We start from the raw sequence: 25,006 nt of genomic DNA, 5'->3' as shown, positions 1-25,006 counted from the left end.
ACCCTTGAAATATTAAACATATAATTATTGTTCTTAGCTTTCGTTTGAATGTATTATATTCAAATTATTTTGACAACCAAGACAAATTCACATCATTATTTACAGTGAAAATTTTAGTGACGAACTTCAATAAGAGTCCTTAGAGTGCAATATCCAACACATTCAACATCACCATATCAGAATCATATTTAATCAATTTCTATCGTTATAATAATCAGCTTAAAGGGTTAGTTCACCCAAAAATGAAATTTCTGTCATTAAATACTCACCTGCTTCATGTCGTTCCACATCCACATCCGTCGTTATATTGCCGTCTGTGGACGAGTCACCTCTTGGATTTCATCAAAAATATCTTAATTTGTGCTCCGAAGATGAACGAACGTTTTACGGGTGTGGAACAACATGAGGGTGAGTAATTAATGACAGAATTTTCATTTTTGTGTTAACTAACCCTTTAAGGTTCTCTATATCTGGATAATACTACGTAGCCTACTTTGGAAAGTGTCATTTTTGCAGTTCTTATGGTGCTGATCTCTGAAGAGACTTGCTTTTGGTTGAAAAACTCAAACACAGACAGTAAATATGAAGTTCAATCAGTCCTTTACATTTTGCACAATGCACTAACACAGTTCCTGACATATGCTCTCATTTAAAGTGTACATATAACACTGGTCTGCTCATATTCTGAATGTTTTAATGCCTAAATATGAGTTTCCTTCATCTTCATTTTGGTTACAGTTTACAGTCAGTATTCCAGACCACTTTTCCTTGCAGCATGAATGGTGTATGTAGTGTTAATGTGCTTTAAGCAGCTAATACTGGAAACTAGAAAGTATTGCCACCACAAAATGCTAGTTATTAACAACATAGTCAAGGCCAAAGGTTTGCAAACACCCTAAAATGTGACCTGGTACTGTGTACCTTCCTGTGAGTGTTAGACAATCCCAGGTGGAAAAAAGTACACTTTTATAATGTACTTAAAGTGCTCTATTTTCACACACTAATTTTGTACTTAACAAGTACTAAAGAATTTTTAGTATATTAAAATAATCTTAAGAACATCCAAGTGTACTCAACTGTGCTATTCTGAGACACCATGAAATATGAGCTAAAATGTGCTTTTAATATACTAGCTCTGTATTTAAAAAATGTATTTAGTTACCACTTGTAGGACATTTATTAAATACAGAGATAGTATATTAAAAGCACATTTTAGCTCATATTTCATGCTGTCTCAAAATAGCACAGTTGAGTACACTTAGATGTTCTTAAGATTATCTTAAGAAGTACTAAAGAAGAATTTTTAGTATATTAAGTTCAAAATTAGTGTGCGAAAATAGAGCACTTTAAGTACATTATAGGAGTACTTTTTTTTTTTACCTGGGAATATATGAATGCATCTGTTGAAGTGCATGCTTAATTTGTATAATTATTTAAAAAAAAAAAAAATCTGCACTGCATGCAGATGAGTCATAATAAACGATGTGCAATGTATTATTAATTCATCTATTTAAATAAATAAATGTGTAGTTGAATTGTAGCTTGATGTTTTAGCATGTTTGCACATTTAACTATGACTCTAAATGGAGAATCTCAATTAAGCCGTAATTTATCACCTACACAATGACATTTACATTACGCTTGTGCTAAATAACTAAACAGGCAGCTAAAAAGGAATTCTTGCATTATATATCTAATAAATTAGCTTTGATAATTGTTATTTTGAAGCAACATCAATTCACTGATCTGGATTCTATCTAGGTTGCTTATGGAGCATGTTTGCACTGTTGAAACTACACAGCACTTAATCTACACTACAGCTCAATGGAGGAACACAGTCTTGAGGGCATTCGGTCTACATGTCCTTTTTCACACAACGGTGGATAATTCATGGGTATCATACAGTTAACCTGAAACAATCAGTAAAAGCTTTGAGGAAGAATCTTATCCCTGGTGAAGTTTTACATTCCCCAGATCATTAATGTTATTAGTGTCTTTCACTGTGACGTTTATAAAGTGCCTCTGTCTATTGTGCTTAAAATGTGTTTTCCCCCCCATGCAATGTGACTTTTCCCTGCTACAATACAGGTGCCCCCATGAATACACTCGAAATTAAGATATATATTTATATACATGTGGGTGCCTTAGAAGAGACTGAACAGAATCAGTATTTTCCACATCTTTGAAACTCCTTGGAATGGGAAACATTGGTAAGCAGCTTTCCTAATACAAGATGATTTGGAATGGCAAGCTGGTCCTGGTGGAAAAGAGGCCTCAAAAGATGGCAGGGCACTGACTCCAGTCTTGTCTGTCTTTGGCTTCCCAGTAGCCTCCTCTGTACAGGTAGCTGCTCTCACCTGTCTCTGTATCAGTCCTTTTTTCAAACCACATTGGCTGGTAGCTCTCCGCTTCTTTACCTGTCAAATACAGGACAAAACATATTTGTTGAGATAACGGAACACTAGATACTGCACTGTCTGTACTGTATACTGCCTACTAAGTAGTCTCAGCCTCAGACGTCACGCCTACGGACCGTTGGCCGAACGTCTGTTGCATATGGCACGCCTAACTGGAAACACTTCAGGATTTTCAAAGTCGTCATCTGGTTGGTTGAATTCTACAGGATGTCCGGGAGATGAGTGTGTCACATTCTTTAACGGTCCCCCTGGAAACAAATGCCCCTAAATTGGTTGCGTTACATGTCAGTCAAACGTCCTCTTGCGTGGTCCTTGGCCAATGAAAGCTGCGATAGAGTCCAGACCTTCTGCCGTCAGTCTGAACGTCTGGCTACATGAGACTACCTACTAAGTATTTGAAACAATATGAGTGTTTGAGGTTCTGTCTTGCCTTCTTCTAGTGCGAGGGTGGCCTGCGCTTCTCTCTTCCTCCTCTCCAGTCTCTGACACTCCTCCAGACGCTGTTTCTCAGCATTAGCTTCATCCCACAAACCTGCCTCCATCAGCCGCTGGTCAGGTCGTAGACGGCTGTCAGTAGGGGCCACACCATCCTCAGGCTCATTCAGAGTCAAGGCCAGAGAAGAGAAAAAATGCATGTTCTCTGCATTCTCGCTGGAATTATGGCAGAAAAAAAGAGAATATAGAAAGATACATTTACTAAAAAATATTAAAAGAAAAATATAATTTATACATATTATAAATAATAAAAAGATAGATAGATAGATAGATAGATAGATAGAAAAAACAGAAAGAAAAAAACAGATAGATGAAGACTTCAGATGCAAAAGCCTCTAAGTGCCGTCTGAAATTTTCTTCTAAAATGAGCAATTTTATCAAGCTTGTATGTTTATGTTCAGTAATTTCACTTTAATGGCAATGAAAATTACATATTAATTGCCATTAAAGTGAAATTACTGAACCTAAACATAAGAGCTTGATAAAAATGCTCTTTTTAGAAGAAAATTTCAGATGGCACTTAGAGGCTTTTTCATCTGAGGTCTTCAGATAGAAAAACAGATAGATAGATCTACATAGAAAAAATAGATAGATAGATAGATTAGATAGAAAACCATAGATAGACATATAGTTTAATTCTTACGGAAGAGGGTATTTCTTCCACAGCAGTTTTGGTGGTAGAGTCTGATAGACAGTTTTCTGCTTGCCCTCAGATCCCCCACAGCCATGGCTGCTCTCTATGATCTTTGCACTTTCCATTTTATCATCCCACGTTCCAGAGAGAATGTAGTGGGCGCTGCCTTCACCGTCTGTTACAACGCCTGTTACCTGTGGACAGGAAACAGCACACAAACACAAACACTCGTGGTTACACTTAATACCCTGCAGAGGGCAGTAGCACACATTCTTGCATTTCTAATGCTGGAAAACTCTGACTGAATAGAGGTGATTGATGCATGGACTGACCTTGCGGGGAACATCCCTGGAAAAATAGCTGTAAGGGGAGAATTTGAGGTGGCATGTGTCCTTGCTCCTGTGGTTCACTATTATAATGTCCCCAGACTGCATCGGGACAAAGAGTGATACATTAATAATAATGACAGAGCTGCAGTGATAAGAGCAGTTATTTGGATTAGAATTAAGTGACATGAAATGAACACATTTGATAACTGTTTTGAATTCATGCTTTGGTAAACTGCACTGACACAATCTATAACTGTAATAATTGCTTCCTGTTTCCTCTGGAGTGTGAATGATGGGGCGGAAGACAGATGGAGAAGAACAGTTTCGATGGTGACTTTTCTCTGACAGATAGAGTGTCGAGGATGAGTAATGCCACAACACGTGGGAGGACACAGACCATAAATTTTACTCAAAAACGAAAATTCATCATTTAATCAGTCACCCTCATGCTGCTGCAAACCCATGACTTTTTTTCTTCCATCAAATCTGATATAACGCATAAAATTTGATTTGAGAGCAACAATAAAGAATTTGAGCAAATAATGATTTGAATTTTAATCTGGTTCTGAAAAATTCATCGTACAGCTTCAGAAGACTTGGAATATAGCAGTGTTGTTATTGTTAAATAAGAAACTATTAAAATGTGTTTATGTTAATTGAAATAAAGCTGAAATAAAATGAAATAGAAACATCAAATGAAAAACCTAAACTTAAAAAACTAAAATTATGAAAATTAAAAGTGAAATAAAATAAAGCTCAATAAAAATATATATATATATATTAAAAAAAAACCAAAAATAACAAAAGCACAATAAAATTACTGAAATAAACTAAAATAAAAACTGAAAATATAAAATAAAAATGATAATTTAAAATAATACTATAATTGCATATAAATAATACTAAAATATATACAACATGAGCTTATGGATTACTTCAATGATACTTTATGGTGATTTAGTCATGGATTTGGAACGACGTTAAAACGAGCGTAATACATAGCAGAAGAGTAATATGAACACATTACAAACAAGGAAAAATCAGAGAAAAGAGCCGATGAGGCCGAGCACGTACTTGGTCAATCCATAGTTTGCCCACGATTATGTTGTGCACAGTGGAGGTCACCTTGCTCCACACATAGTGATTCCCACTGGCGTGGAACTTAAGGTGAATGTTGCCTGCAGAGAGCAAAGAGAGGCATTATGAGCAAATAATAGCATGAGAAAGAAATGTACCTGGAAATGAAAACGAACAAGGTTGATTCACTCTAAATATAGCTCAAAGCTGCAGGGAGAGCTGCAATAAACATTAGTATAAGAGGCTCTGTGAAAATAGAAACCATTCTACAAATGAAATCTTCCTTTGAAGTAATGCTGGAAGCAGCACATCTATATATACATTTACTTGTGCACAAAGTCAATCTAGGTAACTACTGTTATTAAAAAATGTAATGTGAATTAGAATATATACATGTATAGGACACACTATTGAATTCCATGGTTTTCTGTATCAGGACATAATAAAAAAATCATCTGGTCCTTGGCAGGTCTTTAAAATTGACAATGAACAATAAACTACAACACATGACATATCACACCGTGTCATTAATTTTTAAACAAAAACTAGGCCAAAATGGAAAAGCCATGGGTGACAAACTAAGGATATCATTTCCTTATTGTTTCCATAGGACTGAAGAGGGTATGTAGCAGTCAGGCACTTAGTTATCAAAAGCAAGTCTTAGTCCTTAGTTTGTCACCCATTAGCTTTTCAATCTTGGCTTTATTTTTGTTAAATAAATAATGACACTGTGTGATATGTCATGTGTTCTTGTTCATCTGAGGTTTTGTTTCCAAATTTTAAGACCTGCCAAGGACCGGATGATTTTTTATGTCCTGATACAGAAAACCATGGAATTCAATAGGGTGTATGTATATATGTGTGTGGGTGTGTGTGTGATGTGATGTGAATGTCCATTAAAGGTGACTCATAACTAATGACGGATCACCTAGTGGCATGATAGAGATGTATTTGCCACGAAATTTGCTGTCGATGGTGATCTCCTGCCACAGTGTCCAGCCTCGCTGCGATACCACATGGTGGGCAGCCGCCGGAGGGTGATGACTAATCTGTGAGACAGAGAGAAAAGAAGAGCTAATCAATGCATCAAACAAAGTGTGTGCAATCACTGACAACATTTCATGCATTAACAATAAGTTTAATGCATTAACTATAAATAGGTACAGTAAGTGAAATATTTTATATTAATAATAATTATATATACACATTACTGTTCAAAAGTTTGGTGTCAATAAGATTTTTAAATGTTTTTTTAAAAGAAGCCTCTTATTTGATAAAAAATATGGTAAAAACAGTAATACTGTGAAATGTTATTACAATTTAAAGGGGGGGTATCACACCAGGGACGTGCACAGGAATTTTGAGGGGCAGTTGCTCTGACCTAAAAAAAGGGCACTCCCCTACCAACACATCTCAACTCACGGGCTATATGAAGGACTGAGAATAACCGTGGTATAAGCGGAATAATTGACTCCGCTTCGAGACCTGACCGAATCACCACCTCAGGTGTGCATTATTTTTTCTAATAATTCAACGGCCCGTCGTCAATTATTCCTTACTTGAATCACAGCTTAAATAGTGTTTTGACATCGACAACCCAAGTGCATTTTACCTCAAACTTGCGTCTAGTTAACTTAAAGTAACAACCGCTTCTCGGGTCGACATTAACACACTGACAAAATTATATTCAGAATTAAAAATATTTTTATACCACTTTTTAATGTGTGATTGTGTAAAGGTTTTCACGAGATACCAACGTTTCGCGAACTTGCTTCCAACACTCGTTCTCATGGAGGCGCGGTGTGCGCGCGAGTATGTGAGAGAGACTCCTGAGTGATAGAAATGCTTTGGCAATACTTTGTAACAATTGTCATGCCAATAAAGCACTTTGAATTGAATTGAATTGACTCCTGAGTGAGAGACGCAGGGAAATGAAATGCAGCTGCAACGTTTGCTCTATGAAAGACATTGACAAAGACGAAAACTAAGGACAGTTTTGGTTAGTTATCGTTTTTTTGTAATGCCTCGTTTTTATTTTTATTTCAGTTAACGACGAGGTTTTTTCCCACCTAGTTTTCGTTTTTTCGTTCGTTTTCGTTAACGATTATAACCTTACTCACCTTTCCGACAACGTTAAGTCGTCTCACCCGACAACCGCGACAATCCTTCTAGTGCCGCTCATGCAGGCTCAGCTAAGGTGCCGGTCGCGTGCAGCGCTGCAGCCACGTAAACAGAGTTTGCCCTTCCCCTACTGACTTTCACTTTCGGACGGGTGCCCGAATATGGAAGTGAATGAGGCTTTGCGATTTTTTTTATTTTTTTTATCTAGGCCTACGTGAAATTCTGCATCCATTGTACGATTTTTTTTTTTTTTTTTTTTTTTTTTCTTCCACCTCGGAAGGGCAACGTGAGTCGAGAAGGGCATATGGGCAGTTGCCCGGGCAACCTGAGCAACCCCCCTGTGCACGTCCCTGTATCACACACAGTTTCTGGCAATCTCATGTTAATCTTGAGTACATATAGAGTAACAATGCATCCTTCGTATCTCCGAAAAGTTTTTAGTTTTGTCATATTTATAAAAGATGGATACGCTAAACCGAGTCTTTCCGAAAAAAGCCGAGATCCTGGAGGCGTGTCTGCCGTCAGTGCCGTGGGTGGAGTTAAAGAGTCACGAGCGCGCACAGCTTCTGCCTAGAGATCGCATGCTAACTGCGACATCATTATAAATACAAAGGGAACAAAAGTGTTTGTGTTGTTTACATTATATGCTCTTGCGTGCCGATTACCAACAAAACAGACATCTGCTGCAGCTTTACTCACCACCCCTGATCTGCAAATCCAGCGCCGAACTGGGACTTGTTTACAAAGTATTCATCACGGAATTCCCGGGAACAAATAAACATACGTGCACAACTCCGTTGCTGCCGCGGAAAAACAAACTTCATCCTTTGTTCCCTTAACGCTGGGTTCTTTGGGAAGCTGAAAAAGGTTATCTTTCGCTGCATCTCATTTCGGAGGCTGTGTCCTGCGGAGGTCGCATTTGAAGGCTGAATACTTCATCAAGGATGTCATATTTAAGAAAAGCAACCGTAATAAAATTGACATATTCATTGTGAGGTGTAAAATACTGTAATTGTTTTCTTACGCTGCAATCTAACGCTTATTTTTCTTAAATGAGACTGCCTTGATGATGTATGCAGCCTTCAAAGGGTGTAGCCCCTGAATTGGGACACAGCCATTGTTGAAAAATCTCTCTGCTTTAGTATCCCTAATGAAACGCATTGATGGGCGTGCTCTTACTCTTGTTCTGGGTGATGTGTGTGCGCACGCATATCAGGGAGAAGTGCCTATACAAGGAATTCCGCTCTCTTTTGACGTCATACAGGACACACTCGAAAAAAACTCCCTGAATCCTGTTCTGAAACCGGAAGTAGTGTATTTGGCACAGAAATACTCCGTCATACGTCCAACTCATGTTTTGAAACTTTGGTCATGTTTAGCACTAGAACGCAACTCTTTAACAGTGTAAATAAGTCAGAATGCATGAAATAGCATTACACCCCCCCTTTAAAAAAACTATTTTCTATTTTAATATATTTTAAAATGTAACTTATTCCTGTGATGGTAAAGCTTGAATTTTCAGCATTACTCCAGTCTTCAATGTTACATGATCCTTTTAGAAATCATTAATGTGCTGATTTGATGCTCAAGAAACATTTCTTATTATTATCAATGTTAAAGAAAAAAATGTTGTACTGCTTAATATTTTTGTGGAAGCCGTGATTTATTTTTATTGGGATTCTTTGATGAACAGAGAGAGAACAGCATTTATTTGAAATAGAAATCTTTTGTAGTATTAGTATGTAATATTATTAATTTATATATTATAATAATTTCTAATTTATCCATATTATTATTATTATTATTATTATTATTATTATTACTACTATGTAACCAATGAGGTATATAATCTTTTGAATATTTGTGTACTTGTGAGTGTGGTCTCGGACCTGTTCGCAAATGGAGCGGTATCCGTACTCATCCACGCGGTCCAGCTCATAGGTTTCTCCCAGCAGAGGGTTGAAGGGTTTCCCTGTGCGGTGGATGGTGGTTGAATAGGAGGAGACGGAGAAGGCGGCAACCAGACACATCTGCTCGAGAGAGGATTCGCAGCGTGCCGCCCGGTCCAGGAGCTCGCTGTATTCAAGATCCTCCGTCAAACGCTGCAGCATTGACAGTGGCTCATTAAAGTTCACCTGGAAGTGAGGATTCAGACACACGCAAATCCATGTCAAGATGCAGACATCAACAGCTACACAACACACCAGATCTGAGACTACTCTTACAGGCATGGGGATCTTGGAGAGCTCCTTTCCAATGCAATTCTTCATGATGCTCCACAGGTTCAGGGAGTAGTTGGGCTTATCTGGGATGCGACAGCGTCTGCCCCTGCGCAAATAATTACCAGAACTATCCTGTGAACACAGAGAAAACACTCTAGTGAAATAAATCCTGTGTCACATGATCTTTTAGAAATCTGATTTGATGCAAAAAACATTTCTTTTTATTATCAATGTTGAAAACAGTTGTACTGCTTCATGTTTTTGTGGAAACCATTATTCATTTTTTTCAGGATTAAGTTCAAAAGAATTTTTTTAAAAAATAGAAATCTTTTGTAATATTAAAAATGTCTCTACTGTTGCTTTTGATACATTTAATCTATTCTCGCTGAATAAAAATATTAATTTCTTACAAGCTAAAGGTGTATGGATTCATTGTCTTGTTACACAACACGTTTGCACTTCCGCAAAAACCAATGAGGTTCATTCTCTTGTTACGCAGCATGTTTATGCTTCCGCAAGAGGTTCATTCTTGTGTTATGAAGCATGTTTGAGCTTCCGCGAAAACCAACAAGGTTCAATCTGGTGTGTTATGCAGCACGTTTGAGCTTCTGTGACACCCAATGAAGTTCATTCTCATGTGTTACACAGGACGTTTGAGCTTCTGCGAGAACCAATGAGATTCATTCTCATGTGTTACGTAGCACATTTGAGCTTCCAGAAGAAGCAATGAGGTTTGTTCTCGTGCATCAAGCAAGTATGGTTAAGCTTCCGTTTATGTTCACTGATCAATGCTTATGTGAGAATAAAAGCCTAAATTCAGTCTGTTCATCATATAAAGTGATCGTGTCTGTTCAGAAGATTTGGATTAAACCACTCGATTCAAATGGATTTTTTTTTTATGATCTCTTTATGAATGTTTTGAAGTGTCAGAGGTTTGGGTGAATAGATTTTCAATGGAGGGACAGAAATCTCTCAGATTTCATTAAAAATATATTCATTTGTGTTTCAATTTGAAGATGAAGTCTTATGGGTTTCGAATGACATGAGGGTGAGTAAATGATCACAGAATTTTTTTTTGTGTGAACTAACCCTTCAATTAAGATGTTTAACATTATTTGACATGTGTGGTTCAGTTTGGATATGTTATGGTTAAACAAAAGCCCAAACTCACATTGTCATCCTGGCTCCAATTACTGGATAGACTTCCACTGGTCACGCTCTTATTACTACTCAAGTGTCTGAGAGACACACACAGAGAAACACAAAAGAGGGATGAAACATCATCTGCCTCTTACTGTAAACATGTACTATACTGGAGGAAGATCATTCATTATTCAGACACAGAGTAGATAAACACATAAATGATGAAAAACAATTGTTTCACAATATTCACAATTATTTACACACCACTTGGGGCAGGTATCTGAAATCGATGACACCTAAAAATATTAAAATAATAGTGCAGCAGTTTCAGTGCACAAATGATAATTAACTTAAAAAGCTAAAAAAATTGTGTACATTTTGAAGATTAGCCTAAGTGAGCTAATAAAACTCCCAGAAATTGCGAACAGCCAGCCAAACGGCAAAACTGATCTTGTTATTTTATCAAGTTCTTGCCATTTTATATGCATAAGTTGGTCAGTGATTGGAATGTGGGTGTGCCGTCAGGTTCAGTGAGAAAAAGCCTATTATGTGATTACTATTATGTGATCTATATATGAACCTATGCTGTGAGTGATCGTCAGCAGGCACTGTGATGAAGGCTGGAGAATCTTCCATGGCATCAAAGAACTCTATGTCTTCATTCTCTTCACTGGATTCTCCCTCTGGTGTTCGTTCCACCCCTTCTGAAGAGCAACACATAGAAAATCTCATTTAATGCTAGGTCAGCATTATTACAGTAAGATTTTTAATGTTTTGGAAAGAAGTCTTTTATGTACACCGACTGCATTTATTTGATCAAAAATACATTAAAAACAGTAATATTGTGAAATATTATTACAATTTAAAATAACTGTTTTCTATTCTTTTTATACTTTTTGGAGCATGATGGCTCTAGTCTACTCTTCATGCTCATTGTAGAGAGAAGAACCCTTTTTGTGCTTGACGGAAGATAAAAGTCAAAAAGACTCACTATTGTGTGTGCTGGGCGCTTCTCTCCAGGCTCTCTCCAGATTGTTGTGCTGTTTGGCTAGCTGCTCGATAGTGTCCTCCAGGTGGTGGCGCTGTTCCCTCTCATACTGCAGCGCACGCTGCCACCGCCGGCTGTGTGCCTCCGCTAGATCCGCAAAGTCCTGGCAGGCCTGATTCAAAAACCAATCATTTAGATTTATCATTCATTTTCTAGGTACAGATTCAGCCATTTTTAGAGATAAACTGTCTATTTCTTGTGCTAAAAATGTCTCATTCCAGTTTAATATGCAGTGTCAACTATAAGACTCACATTGATCATAGCATTGGAAGTGATGCGGAAGAGAGTGGCTCGCTCGTTAACGGTCTTCAGCTTATCTGCGCCGTCGGTAGGGGTGCGCAAGTCCTCCAGTTCACTGAGGGAGCGCTGGAGGGCGGCACCGTGCTTCCCTATGAGCTCATTGCAGGTGCTGAGGTCTTCAAGCTTGCTGGCCAGAGTCTTGAGCGCCCCCTGGATCAGAGCACGATCTGGCTGGGCTAGTGGACCCTCGTCACCAGAGTCATCTGCAGAAAAGAGATAAATGGAGAGATAGACTGCAAATGAATGATAAGATGTTATAAGTGAAGTAAAGCTTAGTTCCTGTCTGCCTCATTTTCATTTACATCAATTTAAAATTTGCAGACAAATGTCCATTGACAACATATGACAGGGGTGGCGAACATCAGTCCTGGAGAGCCACAGTCCTGCAGAGTTTTGTTCCAACCCTAATCAAATACACCTGAACAAGCTAATCAAGGTCTGAAGGGTTACTAGAAAGCTACAGGCAGGTGAATTTTTATCAGGGTTGAAGCTGAACTCTGCAGGACTGTGGCTCTCCAGGACCGGAGTTCACCAACCCAGGCATATGACATGCTTTCGATTACCACAGAAATATTTGGAGATGTCCCCTTAATCTGATATGTACTTGCGCATCCTATGACACCACAGCCTTACTCCCTAAAAACCTCAGTTTTACAGGCACTAGGAAAAGCCCTGAAGCCTCCATGCTCAACCGTTTCTGAAATGGGGATTCCTGCATTAGACCAGTAAGCCACAGCTACAGGACAGCTAAGAGCCCTAAGACCCTAAAGGCAGGAACACACCAAGCCGATGCCGACGAACTAGTGGCGACGAAAGCAGACTGCAGGGTTAGCTCACGTTGACAGCGTTTGGGTCCAAAGTTGCGAAATTTTGCAAACCGACGCTCAACAGCCGACAGCAAAGTAGCACGTCTGTTCTGCGCCTGCGTGAGATGAAATGCTTTTCTGTACCAGCAGGCGGCAGTAGCTGAACAGCCAATCAGAATGATCAGATGGCCTGACGGACCGACATGCTCCAACGCCGATTCAACATGTTGAATCGGCTGAAAAAAAGCAGACAAGGACCAACTTCAGCTGAAGGTGGAGAACACACTGAGAAAACTTAGTCGGCCGTCGAACAAAAACTGCCCAACGGCTGACCAACAGCTTGGTGTGTTCCTGCCTTAAGAGCAGAACTACCAGAGGAGAATATAGACATAACCTCAGCTAAGTCCACAGCACTACATCTAGCAGCCGAACCAGGCAATAGAATAAGTATGGAGTCATTCAAAGCAACTCTACTTATAATCCTATCAGACCTGAACACAAACCTAAGGGAGAAGCATACTGAAGGGAGCTGGAGCGCAACAGGGAATGGGTCGCACCAGTCCGACCTGTTCAAAGCCCCATTCCAACATTCGAGTAGCCTGGGGATGGGGATCAACCCATTCACAAGGAGCATAATCCTGCTTAAATACCCAATATAACAAATTGGGGAGGATGACAAGTGAGAGAGTGGAATATCCTATACTAAATCTCAGCTGTCAAACTCTACTCGCGCTCAGCCCCTGCCAGGGAGCTCAGCCCTACTTCAACTACCACCACCGCATATGCCTTGCCATTAGCAACAAAGTGTTGAAGCAGTGGAGGTGGATTCATTTTAACACCTGCCTCTACTGTACCCACCTGCGATCCCATGATTGAAGCCACTGAGCAGCTTTAGCAGACACAGGGCTTGGACTGCGAGGTGCAGACACTTGACTCTGTCTCTCTCATCCCTCACGAAAGATCCAAGCGAGAGCAGAGCATCCTCATTGCATTTAACAGTGAGTGAATTCAGCTCCTTCAAGAACCCAATGTACTCCCATTGGCAAGGCGAGAGCCTTCAAAATGGATGCAGCGTCAAGGAAGAGAAAGCTCACAAACAACTCTTCAACCTAGGCTAGGGCATCCTCGCATATTGATGATCACACAGCCCCTCCACGCACTAATAGTTCTTTTGAGTGGTAGACACTATGTGAGCCGATTCCTCCATTATCTCGACACCTCAATTTGGAGATCTAGGACAAATGAAAGACTCACAGACTTATATGCAGGGCAGCGAAGGAGGTGGATTTATCGAAAACATCCGCCTCAACTCTCTCTGCACATCTATTATCTCAGAACTATACGACCATATAAAATGCTCTCAGTCAGGTCAGAAGTGGCCGCACAGTGGGATTCCAGATCTGACATGAGAATAATGGGTTTAATAAATCTCTATTTTGGATCGGAAGAATTTGCAAAGCAAGCTTCCAAATCCAAAAATGGAGAGCAATGGAGCTATCAAGAGAAACCCAAAAAAAGAGAACACTCTTGTCAGACTCCTCCCCATGCTCTGCCTACAATCCCAACTATCGATCCTGTCTTACCGTCTCGACAGCTGCGGGCCCCAAACCGTGAAGTGCAAATGCTCGACTCTCATCCCTCAAGAGAGAGTCAAGCAAAGTTGTAGCTACCCACAGCGAATGCATCACTATGAGTGAATCCAACACCCTCGGGAGCCTAATGCGCTCCATTCAAACGGTTTATTCTCTCCCTCGAGAGTAAATCGAGCAAGAACCGATCTCTTATCTTCACACGCACATACAAACGAAGAGGCTTCCCGAAGACAACAAAGCTGATGACGTGTAACACAGGCACCCTTTTGTATGCTCGGGCACTCCATGTGACGTCATCGGATTGCCGTCAGCCAGTAAGACTGGCATGAATTCACACTTGCTTCAGACACTAGGTTCCAGTTAACGGACGATTCAAAATTTCTTCCTGTGGGAATCGAAAGTATGGCAAATTTACTTTAAATAAGTGAAGTTATTTTGTGTTTTGATGTTCTGCAGCCAATAGAGATGATCAAATTCTCTGCAGTCCTACAGGCTCAACTAAAATAAGTTTATAAATAGCACAGGCTGGAGAGGCTGGAGGGGTCTGATGTAACAGCTGAGAACTAAAACTGTCCTTTTGTGGAGGTCTTTTCAAATACAAACATATTTTTCAACTAAGCTTTAAACGGATTCTGAAAAATGACCAAAGATCCACATTTAGATGTCATTGGAGAGCTGAAGGACATCACAATTGAATGTGGGCAGTAGGTGATGGAATGAGTGAGTGTGAAAGAGAAGCGTCATAATAACCAACAACCCATTCAAACACCAGATTTCTGTGAATGAACATGGTTACCATGGAAACTAGGTCCCACGCAATCGGAAGCACGGCTATTTTTAGAAGTTATAAAGAGAATGAAAAAACCCAAACGGGCTAATGCGTCTCGCTTTGCCTACTCTCTCGCACAACATGGCCATCACTCACTGGCAAATAGATGAGGACAGGGAAGCACTTGCTTGTAGAAGCCTGAGGCAGCTACACAGAAACCAGCAGTCAACATGCTGGCACACTGTTCACTGAAACTCAGTCAATCTGTATGTCAGTGACTGGAGATAAATTGTGTAGAAGTGTGACTTTTAAATGACTTCCTGATTAGATCATCAGATGAACATTTTATATGTGTCTATATATGTATACTGTTCAAAAGTTTGATCAAATCAGTATATTAGAATGATTTCTGAAGCAGGACACTGAAGACTGGAGTAATGATGCTGAAAATTCTGCTTTACGTCACAGGAATAAATTACATTTTAAAATATATTCACATAGAAAACAGTTACCTTAAATTGTACTAATATTTCACAATATTATCATATTTTTTATCAAATAAATTTAGCCTTGGTGAGCATAAGAAAACATTAAAATTTGTATAATTAATAATATGTTAATAATAATATATTACTTGTAAGCTTAACAGTTCTAAAAAACCCCACAAAAACTAATTTCCAGTCATTTACATATCAACTTCTAACTTCATTATTGCATTAATAATAATAATAATAATAATAATAATAATAATAATAACAATAATAATGAATGCCAATGTTTATTTTTTATTGTTGTATTATTATATAGTATTATCTATGATTATTTATTGTATCAAAAAGCCAAAAAAAACAAAACAAAAAAAAACAATAATTACTGGATACTGGTCTTTGGAAATTTAAGCATAAAAACAATCTGTATCTTGTTGGCCATAATCTTAAAAAAATACCTATAAAAAAATTAAGTCCATTCATTATAATAAAATAATGCATGTCCTTGCAACATACACTGACATACAAAAAATAAAAAAATTGATGCAGGATTTACAATCAGGTGAAACACTTTTCCCTTCACAGTTTTTGAAACACTTTTCACTTAGGAATTGCTAGTAAATTTCACAAATCGTTACAAAGAAATGGCAAGTAACACATTGAATGAAACTTCAGAAACTATTTCAGAATCACACATATACAAATCATGCAGTTAGCTAACAATGTTTTAGTTTAAACAATCTAAATTTAAAGCAGAAACAATGAGCTCAATAACGTAAAGAATACATATACTGTTTAGATTCCTATTTTGAACAAATAGATGCCTAAGGTCAACAAAGCAACTTTTGTTACAAAGATTTTTAGTGTATTCTTGTTGTTCATCCAAAATAGTTATAGCTGAATCCTACAAAAAAAAAAAAATGTTGTTGAAGCTACTTTTTTTTAACATTTGTTAAATAACTTTTTGAAAGTTGGATTTTTTTATAGTGCCGAACCAAGCAGCTGCGAAGATTACGTGATCACTGATCAGCCTGCTTCGATCTTTCCATCCAAACTGTATCTAAGCCAAAGCGTCTTCAACCCAATCCAAGCAAAAGACTGCAATTTTATGCTTGCCAAGAAAACAATCAGAAAAAGTGGATTAGTGTGGCTCTCTAGAGAGCAGAATCAAAGAGGAGAAAGTGAGACCTCCTCTAGTCTGATAAGCCACATAGAGCTATTGTGTGCCTGTGACTCCTGCCTGCCGAAGGTGCTCAACTGCCTCAACATCTTCCATCAGAGCCTCATCTGCAGCGAGAGGGAATCCTGAAGGTGGGATTTGGGGCAATAAAAATAGAGCAAGTGAGAGAGGCTCGCTCAGCCTCGGTGGGCGTAAAAGGAAAAGCACCAGCTCTGGAGAATCAATCAAAGATCACCTTACCCTGACCTGCTGGAGAGAGACGAGTGACTCATCCTTGACTAACCACACCTAGACTAACAGCATATAGCAGAACAGGGAAGATTCAAAGTATGGAGATGAGCATAAATGGAGGTGCAGCGAGGAAAATGCTGGAAGGATCTTCAAAACTGAGCGACAGTAAAGTTCACTGGCTGTCTGGCAATGCAGTTTGGCCCATCAGCCTGATTAATTTGTATCGCAGCTAATCTGATTTGCACAGTCGTGTTGGACGTTTCTCACACCACTGCACAGTAATGAGGTGCTGACGAACCAGACTCAAAGAAACTTAGGAGTTTTGACACCAAGAACATGCTACCCTAGCAATGCCTTTACAACCACAACACCACACACTGGCACATTTCTCAGAGAATGTAAAAATGTAGTTGCATTACAATGTAGTAAATGCAGGCTGTACAGTGTATCATGCTGTTGTGAAGTCAAAAATTATCTCAGTGGGTTCCCAATCCAAATCCTGAGATTTAGCTGGATGCGCTAAATGTATTTAGCCCATGAAAGAGCTAGTGAACACATCAACAAGTTGACTATTATATTAAATAGGAACTGACTGATACAGTAGCCACAATGTGCATCAGAGCATCCATAAAAATAGACTCATTCCTGTAACTGATCATAAAAAGCTACTTTAAAATCAAGGCTGAAATTAGGATATAAAGCAGACTATTCCACCAGTACTCAAATAAAAGACTGGCTAAAACATCTATGAACTCAGAATTTATTTTTCACTAAGACAAAAGATGTTTTTGCATAAATGGAATTCAAACATATGAATTTATAATTTGTCCTACCTGTTCTCGACAGGATTGAATCACTGATAAATACAGAGCAAATGCTTACGCAGTGAAGATGATGTTCAAATCTTTTTGAATGAAAGCGTGAAGCAGCGTTCCCTCTCGGTCACCTTCCAAGCTTCCCTCCCATCCCTCTCGCTCCTGTTTTCCTTCTCACCCTCCCTCTTTCCCCTCGCATTCTTCATCCTGCACAGTGGGCGGAGCTAATATGCTCGTCACTTCATTCAGTATCAGATGAAATCGTCCAAATGGGAAGATGTGCAGTATGCAAATTAATCACATTGGGGATAAAAGAAGCTCATGTAAATACAATAATGTAGGGGGAGTCAAAAAAACAGGCAAAATTATCTGTGCATTTAAAATATCAAAGATATTTTCTCAGACTATGAGTTTTGTTAAGAAAAAAAAAAAAATGAATTCTGAGGATATAAATAAAAAGCAAGACATGCACTGTATTATTTAATTTCAAATGAAACCTGTCAATTAAATGTAACACACACATAAAGAACACATTTAAAACATAATATTTATGAGGAAATAATAATTACTTTGTATATAATTGTGGATTTATTAATATTTTAAATATGAAAGGAAAAATAAGCTTCAAAAATTCATGAACAATGCTACCCCCTAGTGGCATTTGATTAAAAAAATAATAAATAATTTATTAAAAAATAATAAAAAAGTCACAAAGTTTTGTTTTAAATGTTAAAATGTTAAATTTATTATTCGATGTATAATTTTGATGATGAACTCAGTCAAGCCAGATAAATCAAACCAACATAAAGGAACAAATGGTTTATGTAGGAGATAATTTTACTGTGTATTCAAGTTCTCAACCTCTACATGTGAGATTAGATTAGGTTGGCAAATCTGCTGTAAATATTTTTTTTATATAGAACTTGCACTGCCAAAGTGCTTTAAAATGGAAAAGGAAATTCATGTTTACTTCTACTATATACAACACCAGACGATATCTTTCTGCCACTTTAAATGCTCAAGCTCTTTAAATCACTATTGGTTCTGATTGGCTGTAAATGTTTTTTATCATTTATCAGATGGAATAAAAATCGTTTTAAAAGTGATTCCAACAATATTGTTTCTCTGTGCCTTTATGGTTATAATTGAGGTGTGGACTCATTTCAGAACTATATTATTATTTATACATAGATATCATCCTTGGTGTGAACGGGCCATAAAGGTTATGAGAAGATAAGAATGCAGACCTGTTTAAAAATAATGTATATGACTGAGATAAATGTATTATTAATCCTTAATAACAAGACAGATTAACAATCGGACAGGTACACACTCCTTGTGATTCTTCTTTATTATAACTATTTGACACATTTTAATATAATATTAAAGACTTAAAAACTGAGAATTATATCAAGTGAGCAAAAATATAAAATGAATCTAAACTATCAATAAGATACTAATCCAAACTATCTTATATTTTATCATCTTCAAAGTGGCCCACCATCTCTGCACATCAGCCTTAAAGGTCAGTTCGCACCAAGAACGATAACTATAAAGGTGACTATATTAGCGTCCACACCACCGGCAATATCGTTTTGTATATTATAAACATATGCTGCAGTAATGTAGTCTGCTGCTTAAAATGCTTGAGCCCTTTAAAGCAGGATGGATTCTGATTGGCTGTCAATGTTTTTATCATTAGCTGGAAAAAATTGTTCTGAAAGTGATTCTAATGAGGATTAGTTCACTTCAGAATTAAATTTTCATCCAAGATGTTCATGTCTTTCTTTCTTTAGTCAAAAAGAAATTAAGGTTTTTGAGGAAAACATTCCAGGATTTTTCTCCATTTAGTGGACTTCAGTGGGGTTCACCGGGTTGAAGGTGCAGTTTCAATGCAGCTTCAAAGGGCTCTACACAATCCCAGCCAAGGAATAAGGATCTTATCTAGAGAAACGATCAGTCATTTCCTAAAAAAATTAAAAATAATAATATACTTTTTAACCACAAATGCTCATCTTGCACTAGCTCTGTGATGCGCCACGCATTACGTAATCATGTTGGAAAGGTCACATGTGACGTAGGCGGAAGTAAGGCGAAAAACTCTTATTTCTTATCTTTCTTATCTAAATCTTATTTTCTCTTCCAACTTCGAAACCATCCGACATCGTTGCTTTACCTTTATTTTAATAAAGGCTGTTTGACTTAGTCTTTGCACGCTCGCTTAGACACTGGATCGGTACTTTCCCCTAAGTGACACGTGACCTTTCCAACGTGATTACATAATGCATTGCGCATCGCAGAGCAGTGCAAGAAGAGCATTTGTGGTTACATTTTTTAAAATATTTTTTAGAAAATGACTGATCGTTTCACTAGACATGACCTTTATTCCTCGGCTGGGATCATGTAGAGCCCTTTGAAGCTGCACTGAAACTTCAATGTGGGCCTTCAACCCATTGTACCAAGTCCACTATATGGAGAAAAATCCTGGAATGTTTTCCTCAAAAACCTTAATTTCTTTTTGACTAAAGAAAGAAAGACATGAACATCTTGGATGACATGGAGGTGAGTAATCAGGAAATTTTAATTCTGAACTGAGAACTAATCCTTTAAGATGACTTTAGAGTTATATCTTTATCTTTAGTTATCGTCCTCCTTGGTGTGAACAGGCAACGCACTGACAGACGGCAACAGACACTTTGTCAGGTTTGTTGGATCAGTGTGTAACCCACTGCCATCTGTCGGCTCTCTTTTCCGTCAATTGAACGTGATTTAATATTGGTCTTGGAATGTCTGAGAAGTGACATACTGTAATCTGGTGACTGTCGGCATTGGTCTGCGTCTGTCAGTGCAGTGTGAATTGGCCTTATGAGATGCATCCTGGAATGCTTTTCATTGGCACTGTGACAGGACTCACCTGAATGGGGCATCATTTGAGTGGCATTTGCTTTGGCCTGTTGCAGAGCAGAAACCCACCGCTGACACTCCCCCTCTGAATATGCCTTCAGGTGATAGCTCCGCCCTCCACTTGTCAACACAAAGTGATAGGTGTCCCCTATCTCTATGTGCACCGTCGCCAAGGTAATCGTGCCTCGGCAGGTGTGTGCCATTTCTGCCTGAGTCCTAAAGACAAATTCCCACATACACAAACACACAATGAGAAGGATTAAAGGAGCAACTAACTAGCTGAAAGTAATTGGAACAGAGTCACAGATCCACACCATATACTTGTGATAGACTGATATAACCAGACTGACTAACATAATTGTATCAGTTCCAACATCCACCAGCAGCCTTGTCAATAATGCATGCACATTTTCTGTGCAAATACTTATGAACTAATTTATAATTGAGAGTAATTATTGTGTAAAATAAATGTTTAATTTTATTATTATGAGTGAATTTGATATTGTGAATAATTATGCTGTAAAGAATTATTTACTTTTATATTTGTATTATTTTGGATGGATTTATTATTGCAAGTAATTATTGTATAAAAATAATACAGATATAAAGTTAAATAATTATTTACAGCATAATTATTCACAATAATAAATTCACTCATAATAATACAAATTTAAATTATTTACTTTTATATTTGTATTATTTTGGGTGGATTTATTATTGTAAGTAATTTTTGTATAAAAATAAGAGTTGAGAAAGCCAACATATTGTTATACTATTTAAACTATTTTAAATTATTATTATTATTCTGAGACTAAATTTAATTTATTTTTATTATTTCATTATTATGAGTGAATACAGTGCCCTTCACTAATATTGGCACCCTTAGTGAATAAGAGCAAAGGTAGCTGTGAAAATAAATCTGCATTGTTTATCCTTTTGATCTTTCAGTAAAAAAAACCCACAAATTTCTAACCTTTCATTGAAGCAAAACAACTGAAAATGGGGAAAAAGCTCATTTTGAATAATGTTTTTCTCTAGTTCACATTGGCCACAATTATTGGCACCCAATTATTGCAACGTCCTTTTCCCAAGATAACAGCTCTGAGTCTTCTTCTGTAATGCCTGATGAGTTTGAAGAACACCTGACTAGATATCAGAGACCATTCCTTCATACAGAATTTCTCCAGATCCTTCAGATTCCCAGATCCATGTTGGTGATTCTTCTCTTCAGTTCACTCCACTCATTTTCTTTAGGATTCAGGTCAGAGGACTGGGACGACCATGGCAGAAGCTTCATTTTGTGCTCAGTGACACATTTTTGTGTTGATGTGATGTTTGTTTTGGATCATTGTCCTGATGGAAGATCCAACCACGGCCCATTATTGGATTTCTAGCACAAGCGGTTTGGGAAGTGGTTGATTTTTATCTGTTAGTATTTGATAGAATCCATGATGCCATGTATCTGAACAAGATGTCCAGGACCTCCAGCAGAAAAATAGGCTCACAACATTAAAGATCCAGCAGTATATTTAACCATTGGCATGGGGTACTTTTTATCCCTGTGTGCACCAAACCCATCTGGTGGGTTTGCTGCCAAAATGCTCTTTTTTTTAGTTTCATAGTTTCAACTGAATATGCTGGAGTTTGTTTATGGATGAGCAAGGAGGATTTTTCTTAAAAACTCTCCAAAACAACTTTTGATGATGTAGGTGTTGTTTGGTCATTTTTTTTTTTTTTTTAGGCTTTCTGACCCTAAGACTCAACTATTTTCTGCAGTTCTCCATCTGTGATCCTTGGAGAGTCTTTGGCCACTCAAACTCTCCTCCTTACTGTGCATTAGGACGATATAGACAAACGTCCTCTTCCAGGCAGATTTGTAACATCTTTAGTTGATTGGAACTTCTTAATTATTACCCTGATGGTGCAATGGGGATTTTCAAAGCTTTAGCTTTTTTCTTATAGCCATTTTCTATTTTGTGAAGCTCAACAATCTTTTGCTGCACATCAGAACTATATTCTTTGGTTTTCCTCATTGTGATGAATGATTAAGGGAATTTGGCCTTTGTGTTTCCTCATGTTTATACTCCTGTGGAACAGGAAGTCATGGCTGGACAATTTCATGTTCATGATCACCCTGGTGCGCTAAAAAAGTTATTTTACTCATTAGAATTTCTAGGGGTGCCAATAATTGTGGCCAACATGTATTGGAGAAAAAAACATTTATGTTTCATAATGTGAGTTTCCCCCCTGCTTTCAATTGTTTTACTTCTATGAAAGGTTAGAATTTTGTGAATTTTTTTAATGAAAGATCAAAAGGATAATGCAGATTTATTTTCACAGCCGCCTTTGCCCATATTTATAAAGGGTGCCAATATTTGTGGAGGGCACTGTATATTATGGTTAGTAATTATGCTGTAAAACATAATTTAATTGTATTATTATTGAGGAATTTATTATAGTGGGAAATTATTGTGTAAAAATAATAACTATGTTGGCTTGAGAAAGTTATACTATTTAAAATATTATTATTATTATTTTAAGACTAAATTTAATTTTTTTTTATTATTTTATTATTATAACTGAATTTATTATTGTGAGTAATTATTGAGTAAAATATAACATCATTAACATCATTTTTATTATTTTATTATTATAAGTGAATATGAAAAATAAGTTTATTATTTAGTTTTATTATTTAGTTTATTATAAAAAATAAACTAAATTTTATTTTACTTTACGTACTTAATGTATTTCTGCAATGTTCATCTCATTGCTATTACACTATATTTGATCCTTTATTTTTATTACATTATTGGTACCCCGCTCACATCAGCATTGCCGTTAGCCACTGAAAATCCCAGACTGACATACTGGTCAAATTCTATATGCTGGCTGCAATAAAATAACTGCAGGATTTCTGAGTTCATGAGTGCTGAATCAGAGCATCATTTATATCAAATCCATACAAAATCCAGATACACTGCAGCAGCAAGGCATCATTTACAGCTGCATTAGAGTCACGCTTGAGTACAACATAGCTCTGGTAATAGCATTCAAAATACAATATGCAAAACACATTAAAATCAGGCATTTTTAATTCAGGAAAACATAATGTCCCAAAGTTCTGTAATGAAATTAAGGCAAATTTATGATATTGAGCCTTTAAACTGCTTCATACAGATGGACAAATGTTCTTGAAAACTTACTCAGATCATGCTGGAGAACATGATCATCAGGTTTTACACAAACTTCAGGAGTTCATGCCGCTTAAAAGAGACTCCAAATACTACAATATTCTGTAATTCATGTCCTTTTTTTTTTTTTTTTTTTTTACTTAAACTGATTTGCTGATATTTTTAATGAACAATTTTGTATTAAATGAGAAAACAGAGGTATCATCACTAGTGTTCTACACTAGTGACAATACCTCTGTTTTCTCATTTAATACAAAATTGTGCATTAAAAAAAGACCTCACTACATAAACACACTGTATAATGTGTATTAAATAGTGTTTCTCGGTTAGGCCTTTGCAGAAGGGTGGAAACTTGATCTAGGCTAGTTGCTTCAGATGTCCCCATTACTAATTATAAACAGGAGAAGCATTGTTGCAGCATGGACAGCTAATAAATGATTTATGCTATAACATGTCAGTGGTGCCCACAGGTGCCAACACAGGTAAGAGGCCTTTTGGTTAAAACTTCTGAGCAACTCTTACCCTAAATAAAACCACACAGATAATGTACCGCGGGTGAAAGCGGTGACACAGCAAAGTCACGCGCGCCGAGAGTCTCGAGTGCTCCTCGTGCGCATCAAATGAAACGCAGTGCACGTACCTGTAGTAAGACAGGAGGCCGTTGCTCAGGACGAACCACCGGCGCTGGTAGCCCTTCAGGTAGTTGGTCCATTTAAAGAGCCATCCTTTATAAGTGTCCGGGCCGGGACCCTGCACACCTGAAGGAGACGGAAGGGTCCGCACCACGAGTTCGGTCATATTAACCGTTCACCGCTGGGATACGAGTACTGCTGTCTCACCTCTGCGGATCGCGCGCCAGACACCTGCCTTCGCATGTATGCAACACGTTTAGGGTATGAGCGAGGAGTCAAATTTGCGGTCACAGCGAGGAGAGGCGGCGCTTCTGAGAGATGATGGAAAACTGATGCTACTTGGGGAAACACAGTGGGTGACGTAGATGCATCGCGGACGCACAGATTGCTCAGAATCTGCTATATGACGTAAAGACATTAGTGAGGAGAGCGGATGCGAGGATGCGCAGGCTTTTAAAAGCTAAAGCATGCATCCCGAGATAAGCTTGTGATGAATGCAGGGATGCATATCGATTAAATTCTTGATCCTTGCATTATGGCATTTGGTGTTGCCAAGTCATGAACAGATTTCTTAAACGCAGTTCGATATAACATCCGCAGGGTGGCGCT

General features: G+C 37.8%; 1 protein-coding gene across 4 annotated transcripts; it reads right to left on the bottom strand.

The window, feature by feature from the left end:
• Positions 1-1,296: 1,296 nt before the first annotated feature.
• On the bottom strand, positions 1,297-24,997 carry osbp2a (oxysterol binding protein 2a). Of its 4 annotated transcripts, none has more exons than XM_048172451.1 (14): positions 24,406-24,997; positions 20,582-20,787; positions 11,739-11,989; positions 11,430-11,598; positions 11,019-11,139; positions 10,467-10,533; positions 9,299-9,427; positions 8,963-9,208; positions 5,881-6,001; positions 4,950-5,053; positions 3,879-3,974; positions 3,556-3,740; positions 2,848-3,068; positions 1,297-2,417 (listed from the first exon to the last, which is right to left on the bottom strand). In XM_048172451.1, the coding sequence occupies exons 1-14, from the start codon at positions 24,561-24,563 to the stop codon at positions 2,275-2,277; spliced, it is 2,217 nt and encodes a 738-aa protein (XP_048028408.1). In that variant the 5' UTR covers positions 24,564-24,997; the 3' UTR covers positions 1,297-2,274. The 4 variants fall into 4 exon arrangements, with proteins under 4 accessions (XP_048028408.1, XP_048028398.1, XP_048028425.1 ...); XM_048172441.1 differs by having other exon boundaries at positions 11,019-11,142; positions 24,406-24,996; XM_048172468.1 differs by lacking the exons at positions 20,582-20,787; positions 24,406-24,997 and adding an exon at positions 17,686-18,164 and having other exon boundaries at positions 1,298-2,417; positions 11,019-11,142.
• Between the last annotated feature and the right edge of the window lie 9 nt (positions 24,998-25,006).

Source organism: Megalobrama amblycephala, linkage group LG2, assembly GCF_018812025.1.
Source record: "Megalobrama amblycephala isolate DHTTF-2021 linkage group LG2, ASM1881202v1, whole genome shotgun sequence".
Lineage (NCBI taxonomy): Eukaryota > Metazoa > Chordata > Actinopteri > Cypriniformes > Xenocyprididae > Megalobrama > Megalobrama amblycephala.
This window is presented reverse-complemented; position numbering and strand designations above follow the sequence as displayed.

What these genes read in the sequence shown, in the direction of transcription:
- osbp2a (XM_048172441.1), bottom strand. Translation starts at nt 24,563, where the DNA reads ATGACCGAACTCGTGGTGCGGACCCTTCCGTCTCCTTCAGGTGTGCAG. An exon ending in CTTCCAATGCTATGATCAAT is followed by an intron (nt 11,599 to 11,738) that starts GTGAGTCTTATA and finishes TTTTTGAATCAG; the next exon opens with GCCTGCCAGGACTTTGCGGA. An exon ending in GACGATCACTCACAGCATAG is followed by an intron (nt 10,534 to 11,018) that starts GTTCATATATAG and finishes TGTGTCTCTCAG; the next exon opens with ACACTTGAGTAGTAATAAGA.